We start from the raw sequence: 17678 nt of genomic DNA, 5'->3' as shown, positions 1-17678 counted from the left end.
AGATTTTCAGTCCATATTGTATGGGGAAATTTTACCTACATTATGATTTTTCCTGATTGGCAAAGTCAGAGGTGTCGATAGAAAATAGACAGATGGTGAAAATTGGGTAATCAATTTTACATTGTCTCTTTCCTTAGCATCGTCAATAGAATAATCTGTCTTTTGTATAAACAAAAGACAATCAAAATGTTTGGATACTAATATAGCTTTCACCTGATCCTATATAGAATATATTCCAACAAATCACAAGAACAAATAGTTTTCGCTGTTCTTATTTTATTTTTTTGAGCTGGTGAGTCCTCCCTTAGATGCAGAGTATATTTCTTTTGGTGGTAGTGAATTTTACATATTTTACTACTTGTTGTTCTTCTCAATCTCAAACAAAAGTGTTTAGTCCAGGGTGAAATAATAAATAAATAAATCAACGAAACAAAACATTTTCGAAAACAAGCTATTAGAGCGTTCTTAGAAGAATCAATAAAAAATAAAACTAACTATTTTTGTTTATATTAAAGACCTACTTTTTTTCCTAAAGTAAGGCATGAATGAAACGTATTGTTCTCTGGGTGAAAAAGAAGTGCGGTAAATCAACTGAATCATCGTTGATCCCAGTCTATCCCGGATAAAAAGTTCTGACCTAGCGGGATATATACGGCAGTTCGAATCTGTTCCCTGATAAAAGTAGGGAGCAATTAGTCTGGTCATAAACACCCCAAGTCGCGCAACTTCGGCAATATGTCGGAGTCAAGTGACTCTCGGGTTTTACGGGGGGTATTAATGCCTCCTCCCGGGGGATGTATTCAAGTTTCACGTCTATTTTATTCATGTAGGAGTGAACTTTCTGGTCTGACTATAAAATAGAGGGCTCTCTGTGGGAGACTTGAGTTACTCGTCCTGCTGCGAAGTCATAAAAACAAGGGTCAACAAGTAGTGGAATCCAGCGTGCAAAACAGAAGCATGTCGGCGACAAACAAGGCGCAGTAGTTCTGAAATGACAATATCGATAATTGAATTGAACTATTTCAAAGTTCTCTGTTCAAAATTATACCGTTATTTTGCGTGTTTCTTTGGTTAGATTCAATTATTCTATGACCACCGAAAATATTCATTTTCAGAAGTCATTTTGACAGGAACATATTCCAGATTATATTTTTAACACTTCATCTTATGATATTAACATGAAAAGAGTGGATAATCATTCAGCTTTGAGCTTGTTGGAGGAAAACGAATTGAAGAGCTTAGTACAGTCTGAGCTTCCTATTGAGATCGCAGAAAATCGCAATGTTATAGATCATATTGAGATCTTACCGCCGGTTATGAACTTTGTGGATTCTTACGAAGGAAAAGAGTTCACTAAGAGGCTAACCCTGAGGAACGTTGGAAGTAAAACTGCTTCTGTCAGAATTGGTGCCCCAACTGCTAATGTATGCTATCAACTGTCGATACGTGTATCTTTTGAAGTGATTTTGCACTAGAATCTACCTCTTTTCGATGTGAAACTACCGGCTTCATGTTTTTCATGAATTGTCTCTGTTATCGGGATAACAGGCAATTTATTATTATTGGTATTGCCGTTATTGGCAGTGTTTTCGAGACAATTCCTTCCATTTCTTGATTACGATTTATTGTGATGAAAAAAACAATATTCCAGACATTCAGACTCAAACCCATGAAAAGAGTTTGCCGTTTGCCACCTGGTCTATCCTTGTCAAGGTTGATAAGGATGAAATATTCAAGAGCTTTTGCCGTCCACGACGCTCAAATACTAATTTACATCAATAACTCCATTGTACTGTACCCACTCACCATGTAAGTCAAAAAAAAAATATCCCTAAAAAGATAATGTAAAAGTTCCCCTCGTCAGTTTTCTGAATCAGGCGAAGATAATAGTTGAACCGACAGAAATTAACTTCGGAAGAATTGACGCTGTAAGTAGTGTGGTGGCTAAAAAAGTTGTGGTGAGAAACGACGGTACCAAAAACACGGCCTTCTGCATAGATCTGGGTAGAAATGAGCTCGAGCTGATAGTGGAACCAACCAGGGGAGTCCTGCAGGTAAACAACTGAAAATCCCCATAGATTCCCCTTCAAAATTTCCCAGAGCTAAAGCACAAGTTTCACGACAATTTCAGGCTAGCGAAGCAGTGACCTTCAAACTGGAGGTTATGGGTTTTCACGAAGGACCTTTCGAGAAAGAATTCTGGATCAAAACTGCCCCACCAAAACGAGTCACCGTTGTCGGCGAGTTCATAACACCAAAAATAATATCTACGTATCCGAAGGCATATGCAGATTTCAGCATGGTCATTTTCCCGAGGATATACATCGGACAAACAGCGACCAGAACATTGATGGTCAAAAATATAAGCTCTTGCGATGCTATGTTTTGCATCAAGGGAATGGTGAAGAAGAAATATGTGGTATGTTATTGAAGACTATCGATCCCGCTGATTCCTATTGTGTTTATCTTCTTCAGCTTTATGAAGAAGCAATGGAAGATAACGAACATTATCAATGTTTCCATGTGAACCCCTTGGAAGGCAGAATTGGTTCGCAGCAAACCACTGTTGTCGAAATCACGTAATATTTTGATATTATAAGTTTGATTTCTGGGGAAATTTCGATAGTGAGGATATTAAATTCATACGTCACATCTCTTCCAGTTATGAGCCTTTACAAACATCTGAAAACCATGCAGTCTGCTTCATTCAAGTTATAAGGGTTGATTGTACAGATGTCGACGACTCTGTTGTCATCAGGGGTGAGATTAGAATTTCTGACACAATTTGTAAGTGAGGAGGAATGTATTTCAGTGAACGAAACTCCAGAACCGTCAGCGGTGCCTCATCAGGATAGGAGCAGAAGTTCATTGATGACAATCACTACGACAATTCCACAAGCACCACATGGTGAGATTTTTTGAGCAACCGATATATTTGCTGATCAATGTGATTGACGCAAAAACAGAATAATGAATCAATCAATCATCAATTTTCAGAGAAAAAGTATGAGAAAAAATTCATGAATTATATTATAGATTATAGCCTTTTGAAGCTAGGAAAAACTAGTTTCATTTAGAATTTTCACTGTGGAAGAATTCAGATAGAAACAGGAAGGAATATAACAGTAACTATTATAATTCGCTTTTCTTAAACTTCTCCAACTTCTCCTCCAAAAAACACAGTGAGGGAAACGAGTTGAATGAACGTGAAAAGTAATACTTTCCACCTTCTAAAGAATTCTTCTGAATTCCTCGATAGTGGAGATACTGAATGCTAAAAACTGTTAATTTTGTGGGAATGCACTCCATTTGATTTTTGCTGGAAAATCAGCCGTATAAATCCCACTGCATGTGGATACATTCAACCTGTATATTCTCCTCATTGATTATATCCCGGATTGACTTTGCAGAAGATGACGAAGAGGCAGAGAACGCCAGAATCGAAAACCTCGTCACTGACGAAAAAATAGCAGAGTGCGAATCTTTCAGGGTTTGTTTGTACGGCGACAAAGAACCGGCTGTAGTCAAGCTGAGGCCGGAAAACATTCACTTGAACCAAATCCAAGTGAACGACCTCTACCTGCGAGAAATCTCCTTCGAAAACCTCTCCACCTATCTCCCCATCAACGTGGTTTATATGAAAGTGGCTTTCATCGACGTCCAACCGCCGAAGATTTTCCTGAAACCGAAGGAGAAACGGGAGGTCATCCTGAAAATTCGGACCAAGAAGGCTGGCTACCATTGCAGCAAGGCCAGATTCGAACTGGTGGTTTACGAGAACTACGATATTTTGCACAAGAAGCAGAAGGTCGTTGTCGGCGTGCTCGACTTGAAAGTGACCTTCACGGGAATCTTGACGAAAGTAACCCCCAAGACCAAGTTCGTGACGACGCTGACGCCGGACAACCTGAACGAAGTCGGTTTCATGGCTCAAGACGTGAGGTTCAACACTAAGGTTCAGAAGATGAAGTCTGCCGTTATTTGCGAGAACGAGGAGGTCTTCAGGGATGATGACAGTGATTTGATTGCATTTCCGAACGATAGGGCGCAGTCCTTGCGGCCCTGGAGAGAGGAGAAACCGTAATGTAGAATTCATTCCTTATTCCACAGACAATCCAATTTTTTTTGCTTCAAACATCTTATGACTTTTCCCCTCATCATCAAGTAAACAAGACGTTTGCAGAAATTGCTACTGAGCGTCTCTTTACGGAATAGATTAGCTGTAAGTGGCCTTCATAGTTCATTGGACCTGATGACTCGAAGTGGCCTGTGCAACACTGTTCTCTGCATTCTGCTCAGCCAGAGTTATGAAGGTCGGAATCATCTTCAGGTCTGTTACAAAGTTCGATCTCACTCCTTCTAAACATCCTGTAATCAGAACCACCATGTAGAGTTTATGCCTTGGGTATAAAGTGCCCAGTTCGAATACTTGTCATTCTCAACAACTGCTTTGAAGATGGAAGTATAAAATTGAGTGCCTCATTGTGTCTCTCCATATATCCCGTTGGAGCATGTACTCTACAAGCAGACAGGATGTGCATAACAGTTTTTTGCTGATCATGACGCGTCCTGAAGGTTACTGGGGTGACAACTTTCAGTATATTCTTCTTATACCATCCCTATTTTGTCATATCTCTCTGTTTTCTACTAACAAAAAAGCAAAGGATCATTCTTACGACAAGCCACAGTCTTTCAAACTCTTACAATATGCAGACTGCAGATGTTTACTGGTACGATCTTCAAAAAGTTTCTTCAGTTGTGATTGTTTCATCTATCTTTCCAAACTTTTTTGTTCTGCTGGCTTTTCAAGGCTCTCTTTGGAGCTCTAAAGAGAAAGACTCCTCGAGTCCTGATTTTATGACGAAAATTTTCCTTTAAAACATCTGCTATTTGAAGTCCATGTCTTCTACTGGCTCTTCTGTGTGTTTCTCCTAAATAAGGGATTCATTTTGCGATTTCTGCTTTACTATAATGAGTTTTGTCCTAGTAAGGGTCTTATCATTTTGAAATTCGAAAACTTTTTTGAATATTGAATAGATTCTTCTTATCTCTCCCAAAGATAGTGAACATAAGGAATGGTCTCGATTTGTAGTGATGATTTATTTTTGTAGATGCTCACGAAAAATTAGTATTTGAATGTTGGTGTACTTGTACTATAAACTTGGATTGCGTGGAACTGTTTGATTTCTCTCAATAATTCTTTGTTATTGTGTGTAATTAACTTCTTGAGTTCTGTATTTCATTCCAGAATCAAGACGATTTTTGCTAAAATACCTAGGAACGTAGTTTCCCACGACGAGTATAGTTTTCCTCCGGAAGTCCTTCTGTTGAAAAAGGATAACAGAGATTACTACCTGAAATATATAAGAAATAAACAGAAGAAATCAGGCAAGCGAGTGACTGATAAATCTCAAGACTACACCGTTACTAGATCGTGGATGTTTCAACGATTCATATGCGAAATGGAGGAAAAGAAAAAACCCAATATTTCCATCGCAGGATTCGTACCATTGTCGCCGATTCTGCTTCATAATATCAAGATAAGTCCCAGATACATTCGGCTTCAGAGGGTGTGTTGTAGGAAATATCCTCGAAATTTGTTTAGCCACAATGGCACTATGACAACCTTGCAATATTTTCGTGATCTTAAGAAATACAATTCGAAACATGTTTTGAAGATATCACTTGAGTTCTATCCTTGTTTCAGGTCGCCCCGATAAGCAACGTAGAGCACCAATTCACGATCTTCAACGACAACCCCTTTCCACTCTTCATCTACGTCACCTCGGTCAAGTCCGGCATCTACTTCCCGCAGGGTCACTGCAAAATCGTCAATCCCCACGAGGTGAAAATAATGACGCTCACCTGTTTCGCCGGTCTGGTGGGCCGCTACATCAACCTGATCCAAGTGATCGTCAATTTCTGCCACTTATACACCATAAGCGTGATGGTGGAAGTCGTACCCAAGATGATAAACCTGGACGAGAACGTGCTCAATTTCGAGCCAGAAAAAAGCGGCAACATCAAGTTCATCCAGCTGCAGAACCATCTAAACTCTTCCATCTCGTTCTCTACGGAGATGTCTACGTCCAGGTTCTCCATACAACCACCCTCCGGCACCATACTGCAGAAGAGGAGCCTGTTTTGCGCGATCCAATACAACAACCTACCGGAAATGCCGGATTATTGCGAATTGGTGCTGACGTCCGAAGGTGGCGGTTCCCAGATCCTGCAGATCTCGAGGAAGAAAGAGAAGCCGGTGATCGATATAAATCCACCGCGTTTAACCCTGCTGAATCTCCCGTTGAACATGCAGACAACGCACATCGTGAGGCTGGTGAACATGATGAACTACGATGTCTGTTACATAGTCGTGGATCCTTCTCCAGCCCAGGGCATCGAGATTTTTCCTTACGAAGGCGTGATAGAACCTCTGGCGGAACTGGAACTGGTCGTGAACATCATCATCGATTACACCGAGAATTTCGACACCAAATTCGAGTTGGTGTTCGAAGATCACTTCAGCGTCTTTGTTCCCATCCAGGGCCATGTCGTGGTGCCCACGATCGACATAAGGCCGGAAAATATCGTGAATCGACAACTGATACCGTTCGCCTATCGAAGAAACGTATTTTACGTGAAGAACGAGTCTACCTGCGAATGCGTCGTCAGGTTCGATCTGGATCAATACGAATATTTCAGGGTGACGGAAACGGAAGACGAGATGGACTCCACGATACACAACACCAACCTGAAGCTGCTGCCTGGGGAGGTGAAGATGCTGTTTCTTCACTTCCAACCCATGGACGCTCTCACTGAAAGTTTTTATATGCCGGTGATAGTCAACGATATCATAGGTCCGCCCTTCATGAGCAACTTGGAATCCATGCGTTTCAAGCTTCAGGAGAAAGACTCGAGTACTGAAATCAAGCTGCCTTGCTTGAAGATAACGAGCATATGCAGCACGATCAGCCTGCATTTCTCCACCTTGAAACTGAGCTTCGTGTACGCTTTATCGGACGTGGACACCGAACAATTGACCAAGTTTTTCACGGTCAAGAATTTCGGGAACGAACAGGTTGAGTTTTGTATAAGAACCGATAAGTTGATATCGCAATTTCTCATCGAGTACCACAGCGGGGTCAACGTGCAAGAGACCAACTCCTCGCTTGTTTGCAAGCTACGCCCTTCAGAATCGACCATATTTGTTGTGAAATTTATGCCCAGCGTTCCTGGAAAGTTTGTCAATAATCTTTCGATTTACGTCAGGAATTATTTGGACGGGTGCACCTTCAATTATTTGAGACTGGTTGGTGTTTACGAAATACCAACGATGAGCACAGATAGAAGCACGTATTACTTGTGTTGTACTCCTGTGGGCTTCAAAAGTGCAGTCATGCTGGATCTGCACATGCAATATCACGACGTGAACTGTCAAGTCAGTTTCGATCTACCACCTCCGGATATCACGATCACCCATAGAGAAAGGGCTAGCCGGAAATTCAAGAACAGCACCAAGATCAAGATCCTCTTCTTCTCTTCACAACCGACGTGTCTATTCGAAGATATAAATTTCCAATGTTCTTGCGGCTCTAAATGCACGATAAAGTTGGTCTGTCTCTGCGACAATTCTTATCTCAGCCATTATGGGTTCTTCTCGAACCACAAGAATTTCTTCAGGGAGAATCTGGTACTTCCCGCCAAGAATTTCGAATTCGAGGTGAGAAATTTTCGTAGAAATTAAATCTAGCTATCTTCCAAAATCAAAAAGTGTATCAGAGCTTAATCACTTATCTAATACTGGGTATATCACTTCAAAACTAGTCGCCTATTCAAGATTTTGAATAGGTAGCTTGCGTGAGTAATTGACATTTCAAGGATTTTTTTAATCTGGGCTTGGTCATGCATTTGCTGCTATACTTTATTGAAAACAAAGAAATTAATTTCAATAATTATTGAAAATTGAGGCGTCTGCTCCAAGTGACCTTCTCTTTCAATCATACAAAGAAGCAAAGCGTATGTGTAATATATGTGAATGTGAACTGATAATGGTGCTTTACTTCAATTATCAACTACCACCATTCGTAAAAAAGTCTTTTATTGCCTGAAATGAATATTGAATAATTTCATTAAGCCCTAGAAGTGGGAAAACATTCACTGAATTACTTAAATTGAACTTTGAAATGATCTTAATCAACTCACATTCTCTGGTTGATCATCTGTGACTATATATTTATACATATAGGAGGTGGTCTGTGTATATTTTGAGCATAAAATTAATTTCAGAATTGTCCGATTGTTCGTACGGCACAAACGCCACCTAAAGCCAGTACAAGTATCAACTTCATTAAATACCTGGATCTTGGGGACTACCCGGAAAACGAAAATTTGTTTGATTTCCCATTTTTCCCCTTGGATACCGACGAAGAAAATGATTACGATTATCACGATAGGATGAGGAAGACCCTTGTGTACGTAGAAAGATGGATGTACTCACAGGGCTTCTACAAAACGCACTATTATACGATACCGTATACTATAGCACTTGCGCCGATAATAAAACCGAAGGATATGAAAAAGGACACTTTGATCGAGCCTACAATACTTACTTTTTTGGTGGAATTGGCAGGAGAACAAGTGAGAGAAGCCTCTATCACAAGGTATTTTCCACTATCGCATCTAGTGTACCTAGAGCCATTCTTTATTCCTCATCTTATGGTTATTTTCTTTCTACCTTCATCTCCAGTATCTCCAGTATATTCTTCTATATTTATTTATGTATATATTTATTTTTATGTCAACCAGCTGACATTCCTTCTTATTCGCATCGATGATTTCATCGATTTCCTAATTTACTGATTTGTTACCTTTCAGCAAAGTGAATGCCTTCAACGACAAGAACATCGCACTACACTTCATGATCACCTATGCGAATATGTTGAAGTACTTGCACGGTCAGGGAGCCATAATGCCTCACGTCGTTCCAGAGCTCCTGCTCAGCTATGAATACTACCAAATCATCTGCACATATTGTCCGCATCTCCTGAACATCAAGGATACTTTTGACAAGAAGAGATTCCACATGTTTAGCGCTCGATGCTACCTCGACTTGATAATGCAGAGCATCAAGTTATTCATACTGAAACGCTTGAAGATGTTCGACATAGAGGTAGAACCACCTTCGTCGGAAGATCTCGCTTCGGAAGAGAGGCTATCTGCCATTTCAACCTTGACCCCAGTTTCCTGCCAAATAATGGTCATCAGACCAAATAGCAGCATTTATACTCCGTACGAACATATTCTGCTATATTGGCTGCAGTATCACTACGACAACCAGAAGAATCGACTGTGGAAATCTCTGTTGAGCGACGGTATCAATCAACTCCCGTACAAGGAAATCAAGCTTTTCGAAGAGGACATGAACGATAGCCTTGTTTTCGCCTGCGTTACCAATGCGTATTGCCCGTACCTGTCACACCACCTGGTCGATATGTTTGTTCCTCCTGTATCGTTCGAAGAACACCACCACAACGCTTGCGCCCTCATCAAAACTTGGAATTTCCTAAAGCTGAGCTTTACTCTCGAACCTGAAGATATCGTCTATCCGAATGGGGTGAACATGTTCCTCCTCACCCTGTACCTATACGAGATCTTGCCGAGCTTCTTCCCCAAAGAAGTGCTGACCCTTCAGGCGAAACTGACCCAAGAATCCAAGGCTACCATAAACCTCACGAATTTTTCTGACCATCCGATTCTGTACGCTGTCACGTTCTTCAGCAACGATTCTGGTTCTTTCACCGCAGAGAGTGACGTATTCAAACTGCTGCCGAAGAAGGTGGGTAGTATGAAGATCAAATATCAAGCCAAGAAGATTTCGTCTCAGAGGGCTATCCTGGTTTTGTCTGGGGAATTGCCGGGACAGAAATACGGGAGAAGTAGAGCCATTCATCTGAATGGCATGACCGACTTGAATTATACGGTCAAGAGGGTGGAGATAAAATCTGAGTTGTATAAGATCGACCGGATGAAGATCCAGTTGTACAGTCCGTACAATGTGACGGACACTTACGAGATGTTTTACGCCATCAGCTACGAGGATAACCCGGAATCTGAGGAGCTGCAGCTCCACAGTTGGAAGGACTATGTACTTGGTAATGATTGTGCTACATAACACTCCCAGTCTAGCTTTTTGGACAGTAATTATTTCATTCATCGACATAGTTTCCTTTTAGTCCAACGTCTCTCTAACATTTCGATACGTTTTTGTAGAAGGATTTATCTTTTGCCTCAAAATAGGCTACGGTTTTGGCTATCAGCTCTTCATTCAGGCCAAATCTTTTTCCCCTCACTACTCGGTGGGTGGATGCAGAAGCAATTCATAGCCCATTTCGTTATAATTCAGAGAAGGCTCTGTTTTTAATCACTCAGTGAAGAGTGTTTTATTTTACATCTCAAGAAAGCGAAAGTTGCTCAAAATGTAACCCATTGTCAATGTTTCGTGAGACTCAAATTAATGGAAATCATGCCACGTTAGTTTCCTAGATTTTGATCATAAGTCGATCTCCAAAATATTCTTTGGAACCTTTCCGGAGTAATTTTCTCTCCCTTCTCAGGTAAAGTACCGAAAAGAATATTCTCCAAGGAGTATCAGTTCACAATTACCAACCCCGAAGAAGGTTTCGTTTTCGAGCCAATAGTAAGCTGCGAAATGATAACGGTCATAATATACAAGATGTTCATGGTGGGACGACATGGTGACTGGTGTTTCGAAATCAAGAGCATACCGAAAATATCCAAACAGACGCATGAGGTCATCAACGTCTCCCTGCCACGAGGATTCAATTCCCAATCATGTTCTTGCAGGGAGAACAGCACAGATATTCCGCTGATTTGTCCGAGGACTATACACATAAATATTCCGGCAAGGAATAATCTCTTTTACAAATCGACCAGGGAAATGTTCATCGCGTGCACTGACGAGCAGTACCTAGCTTTCTGGAGAAAATATCTTCGTGAGTATTGAAACGATTATTGAGGGTGTAGAAGATTCTTGAAGCCAAAAAAAAATACTCCTTTTCTATACCGGTTTTTTCGATTCGGCGCTGATAAAAAGATATAGCCATTTTGAGTTTTCATAATGAGCTGTGCAATCCCTGGAAAGACAGAATTATTATTATCAGAATAACTTGTTGATCTGGACACTACACATCTGTGGATCTTTCAAAAAGAGTTGCATTCGGTCAAAATAACCGATTTTTCGAATTTCACAGAAATGTCTTATTTTTGAACATCCAATTACTCGAAAACGGCTCATTATACGAAGATATATTGAAAAATTCTTAGCCTACTATAGAACCAAACAAAATTTCAATGTCAAAATATTTTATTACTCAACATATTTTTCTCTTAATTGGATACATTCATTACATCGAACCTGCAACGTCTCTAGACCTTTCAAAAAAAATGTTTCTTCTTGCTCTGCAAACCAGAGCTTCACAGCTTTTATTACCTCCTCGTTGGAACAAAATTTACGACCTCTTAAACTTTTTTCAGTTGAGGAAAGAGATGATAGTCGGATGGAGCCAAATCTGGTGAATAAGGGGGGGTGCTCTAGTAATTCAAACCCTAAATCACGAATTTTTTGCCTGGCAACATGAGATTCGTGTGCAAAACACCTCTGTTAGCTTTCCGTGTCTTTTCCCTTTAATTTTTTCCTGTAGAGTGGTCAGTAATGTCGAATAGTTATCTCCAGTTATTGTTTTACCCTTATCTGAAAAATAAATCATGAATACTCCATGGCTCTCCCAAAAAACTGAAGCAAGAACTTTTCCAGCAGATTTTTGGACACGAAACTTCTCAGGTCTTGGAGAACCAGAGTGTCACCATTCCATCGATTGTTGCTTTGTTTCTGGATCGTAGAAATGTACCCAAGTCTCATCCATAGTAACAATTCGGTTTAAGAAGTCTACATCGTTTTCAAATTGAGCACAGATCGAACGGGATGCTTCACAAAATATTGCATAAGAAATCAGGAGATATTTAAGCCATACTTGACTTGAAATATAGAATATGATCGATGTCTATCATTACTGATTAGTTCCGTTTACAAAATCCAGACAATTCTTCTCAATTTTGCCATCTCCTTGTCCACAGCTACCAGGACCGTTTTGAATATCCTGAAACTTCTCTACACTTCAGCGGAACTTTTCACGGAGACAAGTTCAGAACTGAAGGACTTTTTCAACAAGTCTCGTATGTTCAATATTTTTACTGAGGGAAATTCTCCATTTACCGCACAGAAACAGGTCGTGATAGATGATGTCACAGCGGATAAAAATGTAGAAATTTTGATCCATGCCAATCCCGATTTCAATCTATCAAGTGGAAGCTACTATCTTGAATTGGAAACTGAATCCCGATTTTGGAAACGATATTACAAGCTGAATTTTTACGAATCCTAATAAAGTTAATTCATCAAAATGTGCCATTTTATTGTCGACCCAATCAGGTAATATTTTGTGAAGGTATTCAACGAAAGATATAAGTTCTTTGAAATATGGGGAGTATGGAAAGCAATATAATAATCAATTTATTACAACAATTTTTTATTAACATGTTCTTAGGGTAATCCATCAAAATTTGAGGAAAAATCCAACCCTAAGAACTCATAGGTACTACTAAGTAAATGGTCGGTAGAATGTATCACATACTATATTCTCATTTACTTCTATTGATATTCTTTTAAGAAAAAATCGAACAAAAAAATGTCATATAAAAGTATACCATGTAGGTATGTATTATGCAGATAAATCATTAAGAAAATGTAAAATCATTATTTTAAATTACGCCTCGTTGAATATTTAACACTCTTAAGAAACTTCCCTTTCTAATCGATGACATGTTGAAAATATTTTTATTTCATCTTGTGCAGTTGCTATACTAACATCCAAGCGTACTGACACGGTAAAATTTTGCTTCGTTGAAATTTTGTATCTGAAAAAAAATACAGACTCAGCCGATGGATTTAGAAAACATCTCATCTTTTTTCACTAACATTCGTCGTTTTGGTAAGACTGAAATAATCTCGCCAAGGATTTCCCCCAATTCGTCTGGGGAAAAAGAGTTGGAGGTTGAACGCTCACCGATTCACTAGATTTTTTATCCCTATTCCGATGCTGAGATAATAATTTTTATCCCGGAAAATTTTCACATTGACGAAGGGCAAAGAAAGGAGAGGTTCCATATAAAAAGATCGCGTGGACCGAATGTCAATCTACTGTTTAGCCAAACGTCTATCTGCCTAGCTGTCGGTCCACGATTGATCTGTGTGACGAGTTCTCGAAGTAACATTTCTTCGGTCGAATAAGATTTATAGCGTGTCAGTGTGAAAGTATTGGGATATTGTTCGAGCGACTGAAAAGTGAGCAATCGAAGACATGGATATTGAAGAATTCAGGGATTTTGGGAAGGCTGCAGTGGATTATATCGCGGATTATTTTCAAACCATCAGAGACCGGTAAGTTATGGGTTCACCATCACATCCTGCTGTCCAAATATCTCAAGTAGAAACGCCCAAATTCAAAAATTACAGCCAAAATTAAAAAAGGTGAAAAATTCTTTGAAAAGAACGAATTTTCTCATGCTTCCTATGTTTCACAGAGATTTTTATATCCTGTTTTCACACGATAAAACCAAATCTAAATTATTTTCAGAAACTATTACTAATATATAATTTGCAAATTGAAAGAAATGGAGAATTAGAGTTTTGGAAAATCGCTAAAACATGGTCCTATTTATCACTAGATGGGCTTTTAAATAAACCTACCTCATATTCATCATGTATTGTCCCTCCTATCTATAGCAACAGTTATATCCTGAGTATAAAATTGAAATTTGGACGAAATTTATTTAATATACAGCAATAGTTTTTTGACCCTTCAATAGGGACTTAAAAAAGGGGCTGTTTCTGCCAATCAATTGTAGAGTACATTTTTGTGCTCGTTTTCATATCAAATTTTCAATTATGAACAACAAAAAATGTTCTTCATGTTGAAATTATTCATTGGGCTCAATTTATCAGAATTATGAAATGGAAAGTTTCAAATGAGGCAAAGAGGAAATGAAAATTTCTGCAAAAAATAATAAAAAGTACTGTAAGATGAGAAATATACGAATATCTTTTGTCTTAGTTGGGCTTACATATGGTTTCAATCAAATTTGAATTATCGCTGCAGTTTTAAAAGATGTCAGAGGTCATATATATCGTTCAGTTTGCGAATCAAGAAAAAAAACAAACCAAAACAGATTGATAATTTTATGCTACTGATAAAATTATATTGGAATTTGCAAATTTGGAAAACGCCTAGATTTCAATTGTTCGTGTTACTTTATGTTCTACCTAAATCAGTTATTATATGATACTATGACAGCATGAAAGTTCCCTATCTGAATTGCAAGACTTTCATATGCAAATGGGAATAACAATGAGAAATTTGATATCTGAAAATCCATTGAAAAATAACGAAAACAACACTTCAATAAATGCGGTTGTTTTCAGCTGACAACTGCATGCAATATATTCCTTTACTCACAGGACGCTCGCAAATTAGAATATTTTTCTTTGAAATCCAGTATTGGGGTGAATATTCTGTTCAAATCAAAGCATTTCTGAAAAAGAATTAACCTGACATTTGTCTTGAATCTTATCCACTATTTACACACTATTCAATAAAATCAAAGCATCTTGACAGAGAAGAATCACATACTGTATTCGGCTTCCAGTCATGTTTTTTCCTCTCAAACAGTTTGATTTTGAATTTTGTAATGGCGGATGAGATGCAACTCAACGATAAAGCTATTAGGTTTCTTTTCTTTTTGGTATAGTTGTTTACTAAAAATCAAATGATCTGTTTGTTGAATGACAGTTCTTGATCTACGATCTACATGTTTCATAGAACACCAGCTTTGAATAAAGTTTTCTTGGTATCTTACAACTATTTCATTGAGGAATTTTACAATTTATGAGCTCCTCTTAAGGGATCAAATTCACGTCAGTTAATCCCAAGCCAATCGACACAGTTGCTGGATGAATTGATGAGATTCGATCTGAGAGAGATTTTTTTATTTCAGGCCGGTCCTACCAAACGTAGATCCTGGATATTTGAGCGACCTCATACCGGACGAAGCTCCACAAAAGGGTGAACCGTGGCAGGATGTACTGAAGGACGTGGACAGGATAATCATGCCTGGATTAACGCATTGGCATTCGCCCAACTTCCATGCTTTTTATCCTACCGCAAACTCATTTCCAGCAATTGTTGGAGAAATGCTAAGCGCCGGATTCGGTTGCATAGGACTCAGTTGGGTAAGGACCATAGATACAGATGAGTTTTTTGCAGGAACCACTAATGGTTTCGATGTAGATAGGAAAAAGAAAGAAATTTCAGTCTTACTTCCGAACTACTCGGAGAAATTGTGATGAAATTTCAATTGATTAAACGTTTCTCAGCTATAATAGATATTTATTTCGGGCAAACTTTGAATAATTTCACTATTTGTTCATTTTCTGTTTTCATCGTCCCCTTAAGCACCAATAGGTAGCAAAATGATGTTTTTTCTTCTAGAAAATTACTTAGATTTCGAGCTGTTCTATAGGAGGAAATCCTCTGAAACTAGAAACAATCTTTGGTATATGATTAGTTCTGCTTTAACATCATGGAAATGCTCTTCAATTTCCATTGCTTTATCTGTAGATGGATGGTAACTTTCACACATCTTATAGACCCGCTTTTAATTGAATGTGTGGACCTTAACAGGAAAAGAAAATTGGTTGATAGATAAAAAGTTTTTCATTCATCAACTGATATAGAATTGTCGGGAAATCTGTGATGATTTTTTTCTCTTTCAGATTGCCAGTCCAGCGTATACTGAGCTAGAGGTGGTCATGATGAATTGGCTCGGAAAACTTCTCGGTTTACCAGAAGAATTCCTCAACTGTTCACAAGGTCCAGGCGGGGGAGTAATACAGGTAAAAATTCAACCTGAAAAACTTCAAATAAAATTAATTTCAAAAAAATTTCAGGGATCAGCCAGCGAAGTCACTTTCATCAGTCTTTTAGCTGCCAAAGAGAAGAAAGTCACCGAGCTAAAATCCCAAAATTCCCCACTAACTGAAGCGGAAATCAAGGGAAAACTTGTGGCATACTCCTCAGATCAATCGAATTCATCCGTTGAGAAATCAGGTCTTCTTGGATCTATGCCCATGAGATTACTACCAGCCGATGAAAACGGCATTCTTCGAGGAAGCGTCCTCCAAGAAGCCATATTGAAAGATAAGGAAAAGGGGCTGATTCCATGCTATGTGGTCGCAAACTTAGGTACCACCCCTACATGTGCCTTCGACAACTTAGAAGAATTCGCACCGATTTGCCAGAAAGAAGGTGTTTGGCTACATGTGGACGCAGCGTATGCTGGCACAGCTTTTGCATGCCCCGAATACAGACATCTGAACAAGGGAGTCGAAAAAGCCGACTCCTTCAACTTCAACCCTCACAAATGGATGCTGGTGAACTTCGACTGCTCCGCGATGTGGGTCAAAAACGCCAAATACCTAGTCGAGGCTTTCAACGTCGAACGGTTGTACCTCGAGGACCAACACAAAGGTCTAGCACCTGAATACCGACACTGGCAAATCGCCCTTGGGCGAAGGTTCAGAGCGCTCAAACTCTGGTTTGTCCTCAGGATGTATGGCTCAGAAGGCATCCAGAAACACGTCAGGCATCAGATCTCTCTGGCCCAATACTTCGAGGAACTGGTACGCAATGATGCCAGATTCGAAGTTTGTTCCTCGAGTATGGGACTTGTTTGCTTCAAATTGAAGGGGTTGGAGTCTTTGTCCGAAAAACTTTTGAAAATTGTTAGTGAGAAAAAGTCGATTTACTGTATCGCTGGTAACCACAACCGTAAGTTCTGCATTCGTTTCGCCATCTGTAGCAGGCTGACTGAAAAGGAGGACGTGGAATTTGCCTGGAAGGAGTTCAAGAGTGCTGCTGATGAGCTTTTTGGGCTTGACAGTAAGATGTCGCAGATTGTCGATGAGATACCAGAGAAGAAATTACGCGATATTCACATAAGTACGCCAAGATGTGAAATACTCCATGAGAAAACTAAATAATAACCTGTAGTATTCAGATAACAATATTAGTATTATATTGGAGGATTCAGAAATCTAGTATCTAGGTTCAAAGTGTTAGAAATAGGAAATATAATCGTTTTTTTCAAATACTTCATAACTACTGGCATTAATTTCTCATTTTGAATAAGGAAATATGTAACTCTTTCATTTAATATAACATAGATGGAATACCAAGGGTCTCAAATAATTGTCTGAGAGAATAACCTTGTTGATTGATGTTGAAGAAATTGTGATAATAAATGAATCCTTTCAAATTCATCTTTCTTTGATTGGTGATGATCAATACATATGCTCATTTGGGTTAATTATTTCTAATATTGAACATTCGAAAAAAATTACACATCTGTTTGAGTTTTACTAAACCAAAAAACCATACAACCTGTTTCTTCCTGGAAATGTAACTTCATCGTTAGAAAGCCCATTGAGAAACTTTATTTTCTCTAGCGACTTTTCAGGAAACGCAAAATTTTCGAGGAAAATCTAA

The 17678-nt window shown here is 39.0% G+C and overlaps 2 protein-coding genes across 2 annotated transcripts; both read left to right on the top strand.

The window, feature by feature from the left end:
- Positions 1 to 1135: 1135 nt before the first annotated feature.
- LOC123310812 (cilia- and flagella-associated protein 47-like) lies at positions 1136 to 12480 on the top strand. The gene is made up of 14 exons (XM_044894479.1): positions 1136 to 1424; positions 1652 to 1809; positions 1865 to 2054; positions 2132 to 2419; positions 2476 to 2579; positions 2663 to 2760; positions 2813 to 2908; positions 3411 to 4080; positions 5249 to 5570; positions 5708 to 7720; positions 8287 to 8660; positions 8875 to 10151; positions 10614 to 11012; positions 12154 to 12480. Exons 1-14 carry the CDS (start codon positions 1179 to 1181, stop codon positions 12459 to 12461), a joined length of 6543 nt encoding a protein of 2180 aa, XP_044750414.1. The 5' UTR covers positions 1136 to 1178; the 3' UTR covers positions 12462 to 12480.
- Positions 12481 to 12915: 435 nt separating this feature from the next.
- On the top strand, positions 12916 to 17448 carry LOC123310893 (aromatic-L-amino-acid decarboxylase-like). The gene is made up of 4 exons (XM_044894579.1): positions 12916 to 13516; positions 15130 to 15364; positions 15908 to 16027; positions 16082 to 17448. The coding sequence occupies exons 1-4, from the start codon at positions 13437 to 13439 to the stop codon at positions 17171 to 17173; spliced, it is 1527 nt and encodes a 508-aa protein (XP_044750514.1). The 5' UTR covers positions 12916 to 13436; the 3' UTR covers positions 17174 to 17448.
- The last annotated feature ends 230 nt before the right edge of the window (positions 17449 to 17678 follow it).

The sequence above is a fragment of the Coccinella septempunctata genome, chromosome 4, assembly GCF_907165205.1.
Source record: "Coccinella septempunctata chromosome 4, icCocSept1.1, whole genome shotgun sequence".
Lineage (NCBI taxonomy): Eukaryota > Metazoa > Arthropoda > Insecta > Coleoptera > Coccinellidae > Coccinella > Coccinella septempunctata.
Note: the sequence above shows the minus strand (reverse complement) of the source record. Positions and strands in the feature narration are given on the sequence as shown.

Coding starts and splice junctions, on each gene's coding strand:
- LOC123310812 (XM_044894479.1), top strand. CDS start 1,179: ATGAAAAGAGTGGATAATCATTCAGCTTTGAGCTTGTTGGAGGAAAAC. Junction 2,761..2,812: donor CGACTCTGTTGTCATCAGGG/GTGAGATTAGAA, acceptor AATGTATTTCAG/TGAACGAAACTCCAGAACCG. Junction 4,081..5,248: donor CCCTGGAGAGAGGAGAAACC/GTAATGTAGAAT, acceptor ATTTCATTCCAG/AATCAAGACGATTTTTGCTA.
- LOC123310893 (XM_044894579.1), top strand. CDS start 13,437: ATGGATATTGAAGAATTCAGGGATTTTGGGAAGGCTGCAGTGGATTAT. Junction 15,365..15,907: donor GTTGCATAGGACTCAGTTGG/GTAAGGACCATA, acceptor TTTCTCTTTCAG/ATTGCCAGTCCAGCGTATAC. Junction 16,028..16,081: donor CAGGCGGGGGAGTAATACAG/GTAAAAATTCAA, acceptor AAAAAATTTCAG/GGATCAGCCAGCGAAGTCAC.